The 19,109-nt window shown below is 37.6% G+C and overlaps 1 protein-coding gene across 2 annotated transcripts in view; it reads right to left on the minus strand.

The window, feature by feature from the left end:
- Positions 1-19,109, minus strand: part of LOC309622452 (uncharacterized protein) — a 665,771-nt gene that overhangs the window by 578,124 nt on the left and 68,538 nt on the right. The window contains exon 1 of one of the 2 annotated variants that reach the window (XM_082378512.1): positions 10,774-12,311. The exons of the other annotated variant lie outside the window; for it this stretch is intronic. Coding sequence (XP_082234638.1) covers positions 10,774-11,132 — 359 coding nt within the window. The 5' untranslated portion in view covers positions 11,133-12,311. Of the gene's footprint in view, positions 1-10,773; positions 12,312-19,109 lie in introns of those variants that run through there. 2 annotated transcript variants of the gene reach the window in all.

The following is a 19,109-nucleotide window of genomic DNA, read 5'->3' on the forward strand; positions in this document are numbered from 1 at the left end:
CATCTTTAATTTCTTTCATCAGTGTCTTACAGTTTTCTGCAAACCGGTATTTTGTCTCCTTAGGCAGGTTTATTCCTAGGTATTTTATTCTTTTTGTTGCAGTGGTAAATAGTAGTGTTTCCTTAATTTCTCTTCCAGATTTTTCATCATTAGTGTATAGGAATGCAAGAGATTTCTGCACATTAATTTTGTATCTTGCTACTTTACCAAATTCATTGATTAGCTCTAGTAGTTTTCTGGTAGCATTTTTAGGATTCTCTATGTAGAGTATCATGTCATCAGCAAACACTGACAGCTTTACTTCTTTTTAGATTTGGATTCCTTTTATTTCTTTTTCATCTCTGACTGCTGTGGCTAAAAATTCCAAAACTATGTTGAATAAAAGTGGTGAGAGTAGGCAACCTTGTCTTGTTCCTGATCTTAGAGGAAATGGTTTCAGTTTTTCACCATTGAGAAAAATTCACGATGTTGGCTGTGGGTTTGTCATATATGGCCTTTATTACATTGAGGTAAGTTCCCTCTATGCCTACGTTCTGGACAGTTTTTTCATAAATGGGTGCTGCATTTTGTCAAAAGATTTTTCTGCATCAGTTGAGATGATCATATGGTTTTTATCCTTCAGTTTGTTAATATGGTGTATCACATTGATTGATTTGTGTATATTGAGGAATCCTTACATTCCTGGGATAAACTCCACTTGATCATGGTGTATGATCCTATTAATGTGCTGCTGGATTCTGTTTGCTAGTATTTTGTTGAGGATTTTCGCATCTCTGCTCATCAGTGATATTGGCCAGTTTTCTTTTTTTGTGACATCTTTGTCGCATTTTGGTATCATGGTGATGGTGGCCTCATAGAATGAGTTTGGGAGTGTTCCTCCCTCTGCTATATTTTGGAAGAGTTTGAGAAGGACAGGTGTTAGCTCTTCTCTAAATGTTTGATAGAATTCGCCTGTGAAGCCATCTGGTCCTGGGTTGTTGTTTTTTGGAAGATTTTTAATTACAGTTTCAATTTCCGTGCTTGTGATTGGTCTATTTCTATTTTGTATTCCTTCCTGGTTCTGTCTCAGAACGTTGTGCTTTTCTAAGCATTTGTCCTTTTCTTCCAGTTTGTCCATTTTATTGGCATAGAGTTGCTTGTAGTAATCTCTCATGATCCTTTGTATTTCTACAGTGTCAGTTGTTACTTCTCTTTTTTAATTTCTAATTCTGTTGATTTGAATCTTCTCACTTTTTTTCTTGATGAGTCTGGCTAACGGTTTATCAATTTTGTTTATCTTCTCAAAGAACCAGCTTTTAGTTTTATTGATCTGTGCTACTGTTTCCTTCATTTTTAATTTTTTATTTCTGATCTGATCTTTATGATTTCTTTCCTTCTGCTAACTTTGGGGTTTTTTTTTTCTTCTTTCTCTAATTGCTTTAGGTGTAAGGTTAGGTTGTTTATTTGAGATGTTTCTTGTTTCTTGAGGTAGGATTGTATTGCTATAAACTTTCCTCTTAGAACTGCTTTCGCTGCATCCCATAGGTTTTGGGCCATCGTGTTTTCATTGTCATTTGTTTCTAGGTATTTTTTGATTTCCTCTTTGATTTCTTCAGTGATCTCTTGGATACTTAGTAGCGTATTGTTTAGCCTCCATGTGTTTGTATTTTTTAACAGTTATTTTCCTGTAATTGATATCTAGTCTCATAGCGTGTGGTCAGAAAAGATACTTGATATGTTTTCAATTTTCTTAAATTTACCAAAGCTTGATTTGTGCCCCAAGATATGATCTATCCTGGAGAATGTTCCATCGGCACTCGAGAAGAAAGTGTATTCTGTTGTTTTTGGATGGAATATCCTGTAAATATCAAGTAAGTCCATCTTGTTTAATGTATCATTTAAAGCTTGTGTTTCCTTATTTATTTTCATTTTGGTTGATCTGTCCATTGGTGAAAGTGGGGTGTTAAAGTCTCTTACTATTATTGTGTTACTGTCAATTTCCCCTTTTATAGCTATTAGCATTTGCCTTATGTATTGAGGTCCTCTTATGTTGGGTGCATAAATATTTACAATTGTTATATCTTCTTCTTGGATTAATCCCTTGATCATTATGTAGTGTCCTTGTCTATTGTAACAGTATTTATTTTAAAGTCTAGTTTGTCTGATATGAGAATTGCTACTCCAGCTTTCTTTTGATTTCCATTTGCATGGAATATCTTTTTCTATCCCCTCACTTTCAGTCTGTATGTGTCCCTAGGTCTGAAGTGGGTCTCTTGTAGACTGCATATATACAGGTCTTGTTTTCGTATTCATTCAGCCAGTCTCTGTCTTTAGGTGGGAGCATTTAATCCATTTACATTTAAGGTAATTATCAATATGTACGCTCCTATTACCATTTTCTTAATTGTTTTGGGTTTGTTATTGTCGGTCTTTTCCTTCTCTTGTGTTTCGTTGGTGGTGCTGAGTTCTCTTAGTTTTTGCTTGTCTGTAAAGGTTTTAATTTTTCTGTCGAATCTGAATGAGATCCTTGCTGGGTAGAGTAATCTTGGTTGTAGATTTTTCCCTTTCATCACTTTAAATATATCCTGCCACTCCCTCTGGCTTGCAGAGTTTCTGCTGAAAGATCAGCTGTTAAACTTATGGGGATTCCCTTGTATGTTACTTGTTGCTTTTCCCTTGCCGCTTTCAATATTTTTTCTTTGTATTTAGTTTTTGATAGTTTGATTAATATGTGTCTTGGCGTGTTTCTCCTTGGATTTATCTTCTATGGGACTCTCTGCACTTCTTCTCCCATATAAGGGAAGCTATCATCTATAATCTCTTCAAATATTTTCTCAGTCCCTTTCTTTTTCTCTTCTACTTCTGGGACCCCTATAATTCGAATGTTGGTGTGTTTTATGTTTCCCAGAGATCTCTGAGACTGTCCTAAATTATTTTCATTCTTTTTTCTTTATTCTGCTCTGTGGTAGTTATTTCCACTATTTAAACTTCCAGGTCACTTATGCATTCTTCTACCTCAGTTATTCTGCTATTGCTTCCTTCTAGAGAATATTTAATTTCATTTATTGTGTTGTTCATCATTGTTTGCTCTTTAGTTTTTCTAAAAGTTTCTTGTATTTTCTCCATTTTATTTCCACGATTTTGGATCAACTTTACTGTCATTATTCTGAATTCTTTTTCAGGTAGACTGCCTATTTCCTCTTAATTTGTTTGGTCTGGTGGGTTTTTACCTTTCTCCTTCATCTGCTGCGTACTTCTCTGTCTTCTCATTTTGCTTAACTTACTGTGTTTGGGGTCTCCTTTGCACTGGCTGCAGGTGTATAGTTCCCATGGTTTTTGGTGTCTGCCCCCAGTGGGTGAGGTTGGTTCAGTGGGTTGGGTAGGCTTCCTGGTGGAGGGGACTGGTGCCTGTGTTCTGGTGGATGAAGCTGGATCTTGTCTTTCTGGTGTGCAGTACCACGTCCAGTGGTGTGTTTTGGGGAGTCTGTGAACTTATTATGATTTTAGGCAGCCTCTCTGCTAATGGGTGGGGTTGTTTTCCTGTCTTGCTGTTTGTTTGGCATGGGGTGTCCAGCACTGGAACTTGCTCGTTGTTGAGTGGAGCTGGGTCTTAGCCTTGAGACAGAGATCTCTGGGAGAGCTCTCCCCAACTGATATTATGTGGGGCCAGGAGGTCTCTGGTGGTCCAATGTCCTGAACTCGGCTCTCCCACCTCAGATGTTCAGGCCTGACACCCAGCCAGAGCACCAAGACCCTGTCAGCCGCACAACCAGGCACATGGGGAGTTTCTTGCCTTTAGGGAAGTCTTAGGTCTTCTGCCAGCATTCAGTAGGTGTTCTACAGGAGTTGTTCCACATGTAGATGTATTTTTGATGTATTTGTGGGGAGGAAGGTGATCTCCATGTCTTACTCCTCTGCCATCTTGAAGGTCCTCCTCAAGAGAGATTTTTTAAATCTGTTTTTTTTAAAATTATCATTCCAGAATGATCAGAGACAGAGTCTAGTACTTAAATTCCTTCTTTTGATTAAACAGTCATGTGTCCAGTTGTGGGTCTTATGAGACCCTGTCAATTTCAACTATTTAGAACAAGAATATTCTATTACAGCAATTTCTGACAGCTTTGCATTTGGCTTACACATAAATCACCTTTGCCAACCCACAATATAATACAGAGACATCAGGTACATATTTTTGGAAATAAGCAAAAGATAGAGGAGGCACATTTTCAGAGCCTTCCATTTTTTACTAGTAAAAAAGAGAGTCAATCATTCACCATGAAATCAATTCTATTTTGCTTTAATTTTTTCTTTATTTCTTTGAAGGGGAAGGAGAAATTATATTACACAGTTGTTCATTCATCAAAGAACTAAATTTTTAGGAATGGCCACCTGTTCAGAAATCAAGCTGAAAAAAAAACTGTTTGCAAGGAAAACATGCAGACTTATGAATCCAGTTTTGTAACTGGAAACCAAGGTAATCTTAAAGTGAAAGTTGTGTTTGTATATAAGTGATTCTGCTGAATAGAGAGCCATTCAATTGGTGGGTATTATGGTTGCAGAAGTTATTTCAGTAAAAAAAATAAAATAAATTTCTCCTTTCTGTTCAATCTAAATCACTCTGCTCATGTTTTAGAAGAAAATTCAGACTGATTTACATGTCAAAATTAGATACATACTGACCAAATTACTACTAAGTTTAAGATACAGAACAGAGAAACCAAGTTTGAGGGAACACAGAAAAAGATGTGAAAAGAAATGGGCTATAAGCCACCACTTTATAAATCACTGAAAAAGAACTACTATTTAATAATGATTATTATTATAATATAATCACTAAATACTGATGCCAATTACCCAGGTTAACTAAATAACTGGTTCTTTGACTGAAGAAGTCATTCCCCAAATCCTCCTAGCGAAGAGTGGTTTTTATGGAGAACCAAAGATAAAAGAAGGCACTGAGTAGCTTAGCAAAGGTTATGTCAGTCATACCTAAGGATTTTCTTCACAAACTGGAGTCATTTGGTTAACTACATAACAGTAGTGAGAGATTTTTCATAAGTTACTCACAGGTAGGGGCAATAGATTGTTGAGGAAGAGGGAGGGGAACAAAGAGACAGAGAGAGACATAGAATTATCTCAGGCCAATCATTTAATGCACTGTTCTACATTTGGAAAAAAGAAAAAATTATTTTTCTTTTCAGATAACTATCCCACCTTCCTTCAGATCAGCAGAGATGTCTTCTGAACCAGTTCCCACTCTATCTACTGAATTCTGTCTCTCATTATGCTGAATCAGACTCCCTGTTCTTGTGGAGGCATCTCTACTTATGCCACTTTCGACTGTGATTCTTTGGTCCAATCTGGTTTGTTTCTTTTTTTTTTCTGTTAAAAAAAATAAGCATCTGATCTGCATATCCAGCTTCCATTAAGGCACAGCTCACAGTTCATTCCATTAGTGTATTCATTTACAGATCTAAGAGCTTCACCTGACTTACTCATATTCTTGTTTTACTCCACAAAAGACTTGAGGTGATTATGAAAGTTTACTATAAGCTGGTATTTCCTAAATTTTAAAAACATTCAACAGAGCCTGAAATGTGCTTATTACTGTACACAGATTACGTATATATCATACATAATAAAATATGTCCTATTATTTGGGGGGAGTTAACTGAGGCCAGAAGAAAAGAAGCAGTAAGGCAGAAATCAGTATAGAATGAGAAAATATCCAGGCCCATGCTGCTGAGGACAGTGAATCAAGTGTAGTGCTGAATTTCACTTCCTTCTCCAACTTTCTCCATTCCTTCCAAGTGAAGAATGTTGACAGTAGAGTGTTAGATTAGTTGGGGGACCAGAACATTATTAAGGACAGGACTTAAGTGGAAATGGTAAAGGTTTAGCCAATCCATATCAGCACTTGCATATTTCACAGTATCTTTGAGCCATTTTGGTAAGTAAAGAAAGCTCACTAGACCTATTATGCTTATTTCTTCTTGCATCTTCCTGGTCACATTAATGCACTGCATACTATGAGAGTAAATTGCAAAGAAAAGAATATTGTATAGCAAAGAATTTTGCTTTTCTTATTTCTGGATCTATAGCCTCAATTTTTAAAAGTGATTCAGAGTGTCCTCAACTTTATTGGAGTATAATTTCTTTACAATGGTGTGTTAGTTTGTGCTGTAAACAAAGTGAATCAGTTATACGTATACATATATCTCCATACCCCTTCCCTCTTGCATCTCCCTCCCATCCTCCCTTTCCCACCCCTCTAGGTGGACACAAAGCACCGAGCTGATCTCCCTATGCTATGCTGCTGCTTCCCACTAGCTATCTATTTTACATTTGGTAGTATATATATGTCCATGCCACTCTCTCACTTTGTCCCAGATTACCCTTCCCCCTTCCCATGTCCAGAGTGCCCTCAACTTAATTCATCAAGTTTAATGAATATCTAGAATATACTGTGTAAAGCCAAATCCCTTGTTGAGAATAGAGTTTCAACAACCATAGCATTTAATGTAGATAGAACACTACAAAAAGATAACTTAGACCCAGATCCTGTCAAAGATATATAAAGTCTAAAATAGTATACATAAGTCAAGAACAAAAATGTTAATTCCTGTATCATGAGAACAGGTTAAGTCTTATAAATAAATATTCATAATGATTTGCAATAATTTAGGGAAGAGAATCATTTGACTGGAGCAAAAGGCAAATCTACATGTCAAAGACTTCTTCATGGAGACAATATTTGAAAAAAGAGAAAAGGATGAGCAGATGAGGGGACAGGAGATAAGAGGTCTTAAAAAGATCCACGAAAGCAGGATGCCTATGTTCTGTGTGGCAGTCATTAGGGCCACTGATTGAACATTGCAGTGACCTTTCTTAAGATGTACGATAGAACTGCATTCAGAAGCTGGCCTTAACCACATGACTGTCTTTGACCAGTGAAACATGCACAGAAGTGATATGAATCTCTTCTAGGTAGAAGCTTTAAGCACCATTTTATGATTTACCACATTCTCTTGTCCTTGCCCTGGAGATTTTGAATGTATGTGTTGAGGTGGATCCCCTGCCCATCAGCGTGTGTTCATGAGTGACCATGAGGAACAGAAACCCCAGCTAATCTGAGATGGGCATATAGGTTGAATGAGACATAAAATTTTGTTGTTACAAGCAAAAAAAAAAAAAAAAAAAAAAGTCCATAGAAGGGTAAACATATGAAAGGCCTAAGAAGGAAAGAGAAGCCAGTAAATAAATGAGCAAAAATGATGATTTATAAAGACAGAGGAAAACCGGTATGAAAGGCACAAAGGGAGAATTTAAAAAGAAGGAAGTTTTAAACATTCCAGAACTGCTGGTGGAGAGAGAGGAGGAAGAGGAGATAGAAGAGGACTGAAATAAACCAGAAAGTTGTGTCTAAAAGGTCATCTATGATCAGTGAGAGAGGAGATTGTGTGGCATGGGAGTCACAGTGTCAGGACACAGCAGGTCACAAAGGGGAGATGGAGAGTTAGAAAGGTCAGAACATGGGGACTACCTGCTAAGGTAAAGGCCTAAAATAAAAATAGTTTGAGGGAGAAGGAAGCACTTTTTATTTATTGTGTTGATAAAACAGAGAAAAGTATAAGCATATTTTGAAGTAGAAGGGAAATTATTAAGAAGAGAGAGAGATTAAAGGTGAAAGATAAGAAAGGAGCAAGGTCCTAGAGAATTGAAAGCAGACAAAGTAAAAAAACAGGTTGCAGCGCTCATCTCCGAAGATTTGTGGAGAAAGAGAGACAAGCATGATGGAGAGGAAAGACTTTGAGGGAGGCCAGCTCAGGTGATCTGATCTTCTCATTAAAGTAGGAAGTCAGACTGTTCAGAAAAAGGCAGGAGGGAATAGGCTTGAATGAGAAGGGTTACAAAAGCCATTGCAGGGAACGTGGCAGGGAATTCATCAGTGGTGGGAAGACAATATAAATACATAGTCAATCGACTGACTGCTGGTTTTACAATTGTGCTTCATACTGGGATAATATAATTCTTCGCAGTAACTGATCAATGACTCATTGCTCTACCCGTTCAGCCCCAGTGATTGATCTGGTTTACATATCAACTGAAGTATCATTCAGGATTTGTTCATAACTCCAAGTCATTTCTCAGTTAACTTGCCACTCTCCAGTAAGGATTCTCAGACTCCAGATATCTAGTTAACAATTAACGTTTGTTCCCCACGTGGCAAATTTGAATTCTTAAGAAAACACTGAATTGTATGGTATGTAACAGTTGAATAAAGGGAGGCTGCCTGACTTAATCAAGGTTTCACAGGTATAAGTCATACAGCTAAAAATGGAACTCAGTCTATATTCTCCAAGTCCAGAATAAGAAGCAATATTTCTCCTAAATAAACATAGAAACTGATGATGACTACGAGCCATTTATTTAACATATAAAAAAAGGGAATGAGCCCCTTTAGGAAAATTCATATAATAATTCATGATGAAAAATCTGTCCATGCTGAGGATCTGTATGAGTCAGAATGGCAAGGGGTGAGGGTCTGCCTTAGACCTGAGTATATCTCTTGGGCCACAGTAGTTCAGACTCTAACTCCTTGGTCTAATTGAGGTGAAACTGAAATGCCTTGTGTGATGGAGCCGTGGTGGGATGGCACTGGGGAATCGTGAACTTTTCTAACCTCTTTTTAGTTCTTAGCTGAAGAACACAATTGAAACAAAAGCAAAAAGAAAAAACAAAAGAAGAAATACAATACCTAATAGAAAAGTCCCACCCTTCCCACCCAACTCTCTGCTTGTCTCATGTTTGTTTCATTAGGATTATGAAGAAAAATGAAATCTCTTGGAGCCTAATGCAAAATTGTGTGCCAGACTTGTTTATCCCTTTGTAGCTATATCAGGCACCGCTCAAAGGAGGCGAGCAAAACAGCATTTTGGAGTTTATGAGGAAAATCATTCTCCAATTTTCTCAGAATTCAAATGAAAGCTGTGGTTTGAAGCCACTGAAACAGAATTAAATGTGAAGTTTAGAAGGGATTAATTTCATAAATTTCTTAAGTTGTTGATGGAACCATCTGGCAGTTTGAGAGATAAACCATTAAAGTCAGTACAAGAAAATTTCTTTCTGTAAGATTATAATGACTGAATATTATAACAGCAGGAGAAAAGAAGCTAATGCATATTTTATCATTGAAAACAAATGCTCTGGACTTTAAAGTCATAGGGGATTTCTGCTCACTTCTAAAGGAAAGCAACTAATGTGTGATGCCCACCTTCAAGTGCCACAGAGGTACCCCTTCCTTTGATCTTTGTGGAGGGCTGCAGAAGAATTTCCACCTGCACTTTTCTGAGGAGAAACTGTGACCCAAAGCATTTAGGTGATATTCAACGCACTATAGAGTGTAACCTGCACACAGCTTTGAACTAAGATCATTCTTGCTCAAACACTGTGTGCCCCCCAACTGCACTGCCTTCTTTATCAAACAATACTGTTTATCAGGTAGTTACAGGTGAGCACCAGGGAGTTCATTGTAATTAACTACCTAGGTGTTTCTGGCCAGTCTGAGAGTTAGTGATTTGCCAAGTGTTTTCATGTAAGTTCTCCCATTAGTTTCTCAATCCAGTCCTGACTAAACTTCATTATCATTACTATTTTATGGAAAGGAGTATGTTTCATTACAAGGCAGCTGCCTCACAGATAAAAGCAATGGTCCTTAATTGGATATTCAGCAAAATCCCCTGCGAACCAGGGACACCTGCAGACACTGGGCAAAGAAAAATGGTTCCTTGAGGTTGGGCCCATGTAACTATTTTAATCAAGTCCCCAGGTGTTTCTGATGCCTATTAAAATTTGAGATCTGCTGAAATAGTGTGGTCTCAACGTAGAGCAGTGGTCAAGCAGCCTACTCAGACCATCATGCCTGGGATTGAATTCCAGCTCCAGCAAATGTGGGTTGTGTAACCTCACACTAGCTATTTAACCTCCTCCTAGATCAGTTTTCTCACCTGCAAAATGGGAGTAGTTAATAATACCTATGTCATAAGATTCTTGTGAGGACAAATGAATTCATACATTCTGGGAAGAGCATCCGGTGCTCCTAAATGCCCCATAAAAAATGCAGTCGTTCATCCAATACTTCATTTAAAGAGGCTCAATTTAAGGGTTTTGTGATGCTGCCAGAGTCAGGTAGCCACTACAAGCTCTCAGCCCCTCTTCCAAAGCAAGGCCACTTCCCACAGACGTCCACCAGGACTCAAGAGATACATGAGCTACCAGGCAGGAAGAGGGTTTTTAATTACCTTAGTTATGCAAATAAGGCCAAACTGTTATCTGCTACTGAGGATGACCCACCCCAGCCATGATTTTCCTTGCGCGGTCCCCTTTATACCTTCATCTCAGCTTTTCTGCAAGTGCCTACTCTAATATCCCAGCCAATTTCCTCCACAGCTCATTCACAACACAGCTCTAGCAAGCAATGTCAATATTTTCTTTACACAGCTATCATGAGTGATTTAAAATGGCAATGTAGCATATGACTCATATCTTAGGCATTTCTCTAACACAACCTCTATAAAATGTACAAACGGTGATACCAGGAACCAGTCTCAGTGACTCTTGCCCTAGAAACCGCGGAATCACACGAGCTAATTTGACAAAGGTCACACAGCCAGTAAGCAGCACCACTGAAACTCCTGAACCCTGCAATGCAGGGCAAGTAGACCACAGGAAGGCGCAGCCCACTCCAAGCCGGTTGCTGGTGGCCGTTTTTCATAAGCAAGGGAAGTTACTCACCAGGCTTGTCTTGGGCAGCCGAAAGACAGGATCTCCGAACCTTTTACCAAACCAGGGTCCCCTAAGCCAAAACGCTGAGATGTAGAGGTCTGCCGCAAAGAGAGGGTTTGTTTACTCGCAAGACAGGCAGGGAATGAAATGGGAGAATGAATCTCGAATCCGCCTCCCTGAAAGCAAGGTACTTGTGTCACAAAGAAGGAAAAAGCAGCGAGGTGGGAGGATCTCAGGAAACGTGATTGGAAAAAGGTGCAGTAATCGTCCTCCTGCGCAGGCGTAACTAGGCTCCAGGCGTCCGCACGTTCTGAGGGCGGAGTTTTCAGCCCTCTTAAGTCAAAAGGGCCTTGAAGACCCTCGTGCATACCCAGTTGAAGGGTCGGGGGTCCTATCTAGGATTAACCAGCGCAGCTGGAACTCGACACAGCTGACTCCAAGTTCTTGGAAAATAACTCAGGCAAACATCTTATTGTTTAGGCAACAGGCTGCTTGGAGGACATGCGAGTCTTAAGACGACCTTGATTAGCGAAAGCAGGTGAAATGGATTTAACCCATGGTTTCAAACCCACCTGCCAGAATCTTTAAAGTTTATGTGGGGGCCTTACCTGGGTTCGGTCACATATACCATCCAGATGGCCTCAACAGCACATTGTTCTCTCAAGCCTGCATCCTTGAAATGGCTGCTAGCATGGGAGTAAGTAGAACAGACAGTCCAAGGACAGGGGAAGGGGTCCAGCTCTCAGGTAAACCACTGTCATATCCTCTGGATGACCTCCTCCAACAAATGCATATGCTATACTTTGCCCAGTCCAGGACAAATCCCCTCAGCTGTTCAAAGAACTTCTCTGTAATGCTTTGCCAAGTTTCACCCATGCTCTGTACATCTCATCCTCACTTCCACCTCTGCTCTGCACAACCCTGCCCTGGCCACCAGAGTTCCGTAACCTTGGTATTTGTTATGAAATTGGATGCCAAGTTTGTGATCGGTACTAACAGACTCTCCAAATTACTTCCTCTCCATCTTTCCAAACTCATCACCACTCCACAGCCATTCTCAGATCAGACACCCTCAGATTCCTGAAATCTCCAAAATGCACCCTTTTGTCTCTCCTCTTCCTGCATTATCTGCCTGGAACTACTGTCCACGTTGACCTTTGATCTGCAGTGCTAACTCCTATTCTTCAAGACCTTTGATCTGCAGTGCTAACTCCTATTCTTCAAGACCTTTGATCTGCAGTGCTAACTCCTATTCTTCAAGACATTTCCAAGAACCATTAACAATTGTCCATGGAGGCAAAAGGCAGGGTCTCTATATTGCTTTGGGCGTTGAATTATGAATTTATGTTGAATGAATAAATAAATGAACCACTCATTTTGGTTTTCTGTAAGATTTTCCTAATATAAACCAAGAAATGACTTTGGACTTTTTTAGACAAATGATATCTAGGGCACACTAGAGTTGGTAACTGGCACAGGGAAAACTCTGTACTACTCACAGAATGTGGTTACTAAAAATCACTACATTTGTTTATTCATAATGGAGTTACTCAGTTACATACTTAGCAAACATCTATCGAGTGCCTTCTGTATGTCAGGCACTGTCCTTGACGCTAGGGTACCACCTTGAAAGCCAGACATGTACTCTACTCACATGGGGTATACATTCTTGCCAAAGAAACCTGAAAAGAAAAAGGAAACAAGTAAATCAAAGAGGCCAGGATATCTAGATGATAATGAACAGGGCTCAGCGTTGTACAAGATGAAGTCAGAGAAATCAGAAGGAGGCAGACTCTTCAGGGCCTTGAGGCCAGGATAACAATTTAAAATTCTACAGAGTTTACAGTGAAAATGATCAGGCAGATTAAAAAACAACAAAAAAAAAAGAATATTAGGTCTACTATGTATGTGGGGAAAGGATCACAAACATGAGAGTGAAAACACAGAGGAGGCTGCTGCAATAGTTTATGAGAGAGATGATAGCATTAATCCTGAACAAACTACATTTCCCCTACAGGACCAATTAACAACAAAAAAAACCAAAACAGAAACAGAGCATGGTTTGCAGGAGTAGATGTTGCTATGGCTTCCACTTGCTTTGCCCATTACTTGTGTGAGGACACTCTGTACAAGAGCTCTCACAAAGCCCTTATCCTTTTCCACCAATTTTTCTGAATCTTTTCAAGGAGAAACAACAATTGGATTAGATCAACCAGGGTGCACTCCTAAATGGCATTAATTCCCCACGGGAAAATCAGCTCACCCTTGAACTTGGTACCCTCCTTGTATTTTGTCATCTCATTGGCCTCAGTACACCTGCTCCACTGTTTCCATAAAGTACTTACTTCAAGAATGGGAGAGCTGCCGTTACAGTGTGTTCTCTGTGCGGGGAACTCTGTGAGTGACATCTGAGAAATGGTGTAATGAGCAAAGCCCCTTGTGAGTGCTGATGTTTTGCAGCTGTGCCCATTCAATAATAGGTTTGAAGAAAAAGTGTTTCTTAGCGAATTTCTTTGAAAAAATTCCTTCTCTCCTGGCAGCAATGATCTATTTCTTAACTGTCATCAACTTATCAACATTTTAGCTAAATGGGAGTACAAACTTCTAAGTTTTATTAATGCCTACATGTAGGGTAAACATATCAACTTATTAACACTCTGTGGTAAATAATGAGGACTAATAAGATGAGAGCTAAAAGTGATATTATATAAAATATAGGGTTCTCTTTTGCCTACTTACTACTACTTACTACTTAGTAGCCAAAGAAAGAATACAATTAGCATTTATTTTTTTATTCACAGAATTCCAGAATTGGACAGCATGCTACGAAAATCTGGCTACGGTAAGAGTAATGTTTGAAACCTGCAATGCAGTAATGCTGATACTCCAGAGTTCTAAAGAAGATGATGCATAAATTAAAACCCAAATTTTACCAAAAACTATTCTGCCTGCTTAATTCAAATGAAGGCAAATTAGATGTTTGTGAAAGAAGCTAAATAGCAGAGCAAAAAGAGACTACGACAGAAAAAGTTACTTAAATATTAATATAGGACTTTTACATTATTTGTTCACCTGCTTAAGAGATTCATTTTTACCTGAAGGTAAAAACTATTTTAAGTAATAAGATAATTGTCTGTAATTGAGAATAAACTCTTACAGAATTCCTAACAGGAAGTAAAGCAGTCTTTACCAAAAATGAAGAGAATTTAACATCAAAACAACATCAGAATGTCATGTAAACACTGAAAATTTGTTGTTGTATTATATTCATTCATTCATTCATTTTTTATGGTAAAAGTTTGAACAAAGTACATTAGTAGAACTGATTAGGCATCGACTATTTAATACAGGTAAATAATTATACTGTTTATTATTACCAGAGAAGAAAAGGAAGAGAACTAACTAGAGGCAGGGGAATCTCAAAAACATATTTACAAATACACTTCTCAAAGGTTTAAAAATATTGTCAAGTCAAGAATATAAATTAGAAAATTCTTCAAGATACAGTGAAAAAACAATATTTATGATTTGAAGCAGTTGTAATACTGAGAGATATATTAACAATCTCTCTCATGAGCTATTCATTCTTTCTTTCTTTCTTTCTTTCTTTCTTTCTTTCTTTCTTTCTTTCTTTCTTTCTTTCATTGATTGATATGCACTTCAGTTAAGGGATCATCATGGGCTAGGCATAGTCTTGGAGACTGAGAATACAAAAGGGAATGAGATGAGAAATTTCCCATCAAGGATCTTTCTGTCCATGGTAGTTTTCCTTAACATATGCATGCATACACATACACAAAATCTGTAATTACATTCAGAGCACTCTCAGAAAGTCCAAAACCCATCCATGGACTAACATACAGTTGTATCCTGGTTTAAGAAATGACAAACTTGAAGAGGAAAAAGGCAAAATGCCACCATCCCAACAACTCTACATTCCAATGCTCCAGAGTACTCCACTGATCTTTGATGGATAGTTGTGTTTGAACTAGGCTAGAGTTTCAAACAAACACAACCAGGCCAACCTTGTTTGTCTGCTGGTTACAAGAAGGAATAAATACTATCGAGCAAAGAAACCATCCTCCCAGCCAAAGACCCTGAGGGCCCACAGAGCTGTCCAAGATTTTGACTTACTCTGGGTCAGCTTGGTGCCTGGGCTACAAAACTTATACACACCTATATTTTGAAAGCCAGCTAGCTGCTCCCAAGCTAAGCTTACACTACCCTAAATGTCTTAGAGCATTTTTTGGTCTCAAGATAAAATATGATCATATTTCTAAAATGAACTATCCCATGCTGTGGGTATGCCTGACTGTGATGTATTGTCTCTTCACTCCTTTTCAAATGTTTAAACTGTACATGCATAGTGTGTGAGTGTGTGTGTGTGTGTGTGTGTGTGTGTGTGTGTGTGCCTGGCCCATATTTTTTAAATAAATGAAAGTAATCTCAATGACAAACTTATAAATCCATCATGTGTTTTCATTTTCACCTTTGAACAATACAGAAAATAATTTTCTAGACTATCATTGATGCTAGAGTCTTTAGTACATACATTCCTGTTTTAGTCTGTCCAGGCTGCTATCACAAAATACTACAGACTGGGTAGCTTATAAGCAACAGAAGTTTCTTTCACTCACTTCTGGGGTCTGGAAGTTCAAGGTCAAGATGCCAGTAAGGTCAGGTGAGGACTTTCTTCTGAGTTGTAGACTTACTGTATTCTCACATGGTGGAAGGGCTAGGGGGCTCTGTGGTATTTCTTTTATAAAAGCACTAATCCCATTCATGAGGGATCCATCCTCATGACATAAGCACCTCCCAAAGGTCTCACTCATTAATACCATCACCTTAGGGGGCTCGGATTTCAACATATCAATTTGGGGGGTGGGGCCCACAAAAATTCAGACATAGCATTCTCTCATATCTCCCAAGTATACAGCCTTATGAATTTATAGTATAACTGACAAAATTTCAATTTTATTTCCAATTCTAAAATATCTCTGTAAACTAATAATAGACATATAGTTGGATAGCATAAAAATGAAAAATATCCTTCAGCAAATAATTAACTTCAAAAGAGATGGTCACTAACTCTACTATTACGTTAAAAAATGTTGAAATTTCTAGCTAATGCAACAGAACAAGAAAATAAAATATTAAAAGAAAACATTTAAAAAATCAAAAAGGAGGAAGAAGATCATCATTATTTATAAATATTATGATACTCTTTCTGGACACAGAAAGGACAACAGAAAAAAAAAAATAATAGAATAGTTCAATAAGACAGCCTGCTACTAAAATTACGTATGTAAAAATCAATCACTTGGATGTGTGCAAATAATAATCAATTAGAACATATACTGAAAACTGGATCATATTCACAAATGATATAAGGCTTAAGATTAAACAAAGTAAGAATTATAAAGTCTAGCAAATATAAAGAAAACTACAAAAATATACTGAAGAACACAAAAATTATGACAATTCAGTGCTATTCTGTGATCCTAAATAGCAAAAGTATTTCTATATTGTAGAAATGTAAATTCCCCAAATGTTAATCTATAGCTGTAATGTAATTTCAGTAAAACTTTTAACAGTACTTTAATTTGATTAAGTTTCCCCTAAAGAAAATAAAACAAATTATCAAACTCTTTAGAAAACTAAATAAGGAAGAAATTGCCCCATCAAATATTAAAAGCTACCATAAAGATATGATAATGCAAACCTACTGGCTTATATATAGAAAGTAGGTTAATAGATTTTTTTAAACACCATATGTGAAATATCACATAGATTAAAGAGTAAAATAGAAAGTGAGGAAGCATAAAGAAAATAAAAGAATAGTAATAATATAATATTACAATAATAAGAAGAAAATGTTGATGAATTGTATCAGGAAGGGGGAAGATTTTCTAAATCAACATACAGAGTCAAAATTTACACACGGTCATTAATAATTTTGATGGCCCAAATTTAAATTTGTCATCATAAAGAAAGCATGAACAATATTAAATGGCAGAAGCCAAAACAGAAAATGTCTTCCAAACATATGGCAGACAAAAGTTAATATTCTCAATAAGCATATTAATCCCTAACATGGTTTTTGAAATGTTCTTTAGACCTCTAACTGGATCATTTCTTGTTGATGCTGTTACACTGCTATGGCATTTTAGACTCACTGAATGGCACTGAAAATCAACTTTTCTTAAATTATAATAAAGCTTAGGTGAAAAAAATATATTCTCAATAAAAAATAATAATAATAAACATCCTAATAACAAAGTGATAGTGAAAACAAATAAGAAATTTATAAAAGAAAAACAAAATTATCACATTAGAAGTACTGAATACAAACAGTACTCACAGATACAAATTAAAATGAGATACTTTATTAATTCATTTAACAGCTATTTATTAGGCACTTATGATATGCCAGGAATTTTCTAGTTCAGTGGTTCTCAAAGTGTGGCCCCTGAACTAGCAGCCTTAGTACCTTTGTGAACTTGTTAGAAATACAAATTCTTGGATCCTACAACATACATATGAATCAGAAACTCTGGTAGTGGGGTCCAGCAACGTGTGATTTAATAAGCCCTCCCGGTGATTCTGTTGCACACTAAAGTGTGAGACCCTCTGGTTTAGGTGAAATAAACAGACAAATATCTCTTTCCCTGGGGAACTGGTAAAACAGACAATAAACAAGAAACAAAATGAGTGAATGATATATTTTCACCAGAGTAATGGAAAAAGCACAGCAGGAGAAGGAAATTGGGAGTATCAGGCAAGGACCAACTTACAATTTAAAATAGCGTGCACAGGGTAGATGTCATTGAGAAGGTAGCTTTTGAGCCAGTGACTTGATAAAGATGAGGGATCTAGCCACATAAGTATCTGGAAAAAGGAACATTCCAGACAAAGGTACAACCTGTGCAAAGGCCCTTGTGTATTTGAGGAATCATAAAGAAATTCATGAAGAGTAGAGTGAGAAAGGAGAAGAGAACTGGAGACGAGATCAGAAAGATCATGGTCCAGAGGCCAAACCATGTAGAAGCTTACAACTGATTGACAGGCCTGGCTTTACTCTCAGTAAGACCACATATCACTTTAGGTTTGTGAGCAGAAGTGGTATAACTTGTCTTATATTCTTCAAAATCCATCTGATTACTATGTTGAAGGTAGACTATAGGGGTTGGCAGGTGTCAAATTAGAAGACCAGGCCGCAGACCAGAGGAGTAACCCAGGTGAGAAGGGCTGATGGCTTAGATCAGGATGGTAACAGTGTGGTGGTGATTGGATGTGACTTACAAAAAAAAAAAAAAAACCACAAGAAAAAACAGTGACCTCAAGGTTTTAAGCATAAGCAATTGAAAAGACAGTTGTCATCAACTGAGATGAAAGAGTCTATAGGTATAAAAGGATTTGGAGAATTAGTTCAGTTTCAGACATCTAGAGTTTGAGATATTTACATATCAAGATATATAACAGGAAGGTGTAAAGTCATTAGAGGGGTCTGAACTAGAACTATGTATTGCGGAGGCTTGAGTATATATGATGGTTCTTAAATTCATGAGAATGAATGAGATCACCAAGGGATACCTTACATAGAGAAAAACATACAGGAATCTGAGCCCGAAGGCATTCCAACAATAAAAGATTAGGGAGAAAAAGCTGTTTGTTTTTTCTTTCTTTGCAAGGGAGAAATGACTTCCAGACAGTGGTAGCCTCCAAGTACACCACTAGGCAGCTATTCCAAAGGTCATGAAACAGAATGGCTCACAAACCATATAAAGATAGTCAAAGCATTGCTTTATTCAATCAATTAAAACATATAATGAAAAGCAAGGTGGAAAACATGAGGCCTATTGATGGTTAGGATAGGATGCAAACACACTGTAAACACCACACTACCCAAATCTTATATTATGTAATGTTTACACTACTTTCTCCCGGCCATGTCAGCCTTCCTGCAGACTGTGGATATGAGGACTAAAGCTAAAAGAAAGCAAGAAGCTCAGTAGATGGAAGTTTCCCAGAGCAAACACACATTTGCTCTATTCAAAGGTTTACAGGCTTTTACTCCTGGCCATTACCTTGCAGAGAAAGTTATCCTTGTTTGTTTTTTCTCTAGTTTTTTTTTTTTTTTTTAAATGCTAGTATTAGATATTCTTAAATAGCAAAGGAAAAACATACTGCAACCAGCAAAGGAGACTAACAAGAGTTTACAGGAGCAAAACCAAGAATGTATCAATACATTACCCTGGAAGCCAAGTAAAGAAGGTGTATCAAAGAGGAATGATCCATTGTGTCAAATGCTGCTGATAAGTTAGGTAAGAGAGGACTGAGAATTA

This window comes from Balaenoptera borealis, assembly GCF_965194805.1.
Source record: "Balaenoptera borealis genome assembly, chromosome: 2".
Lineage (NCBI taxonomy): Eukaryota > Metazoa > Chordata > Mammalia > Artiodactyla > Balaenopteridae > Balaenoptera > Balaenoptera borealis.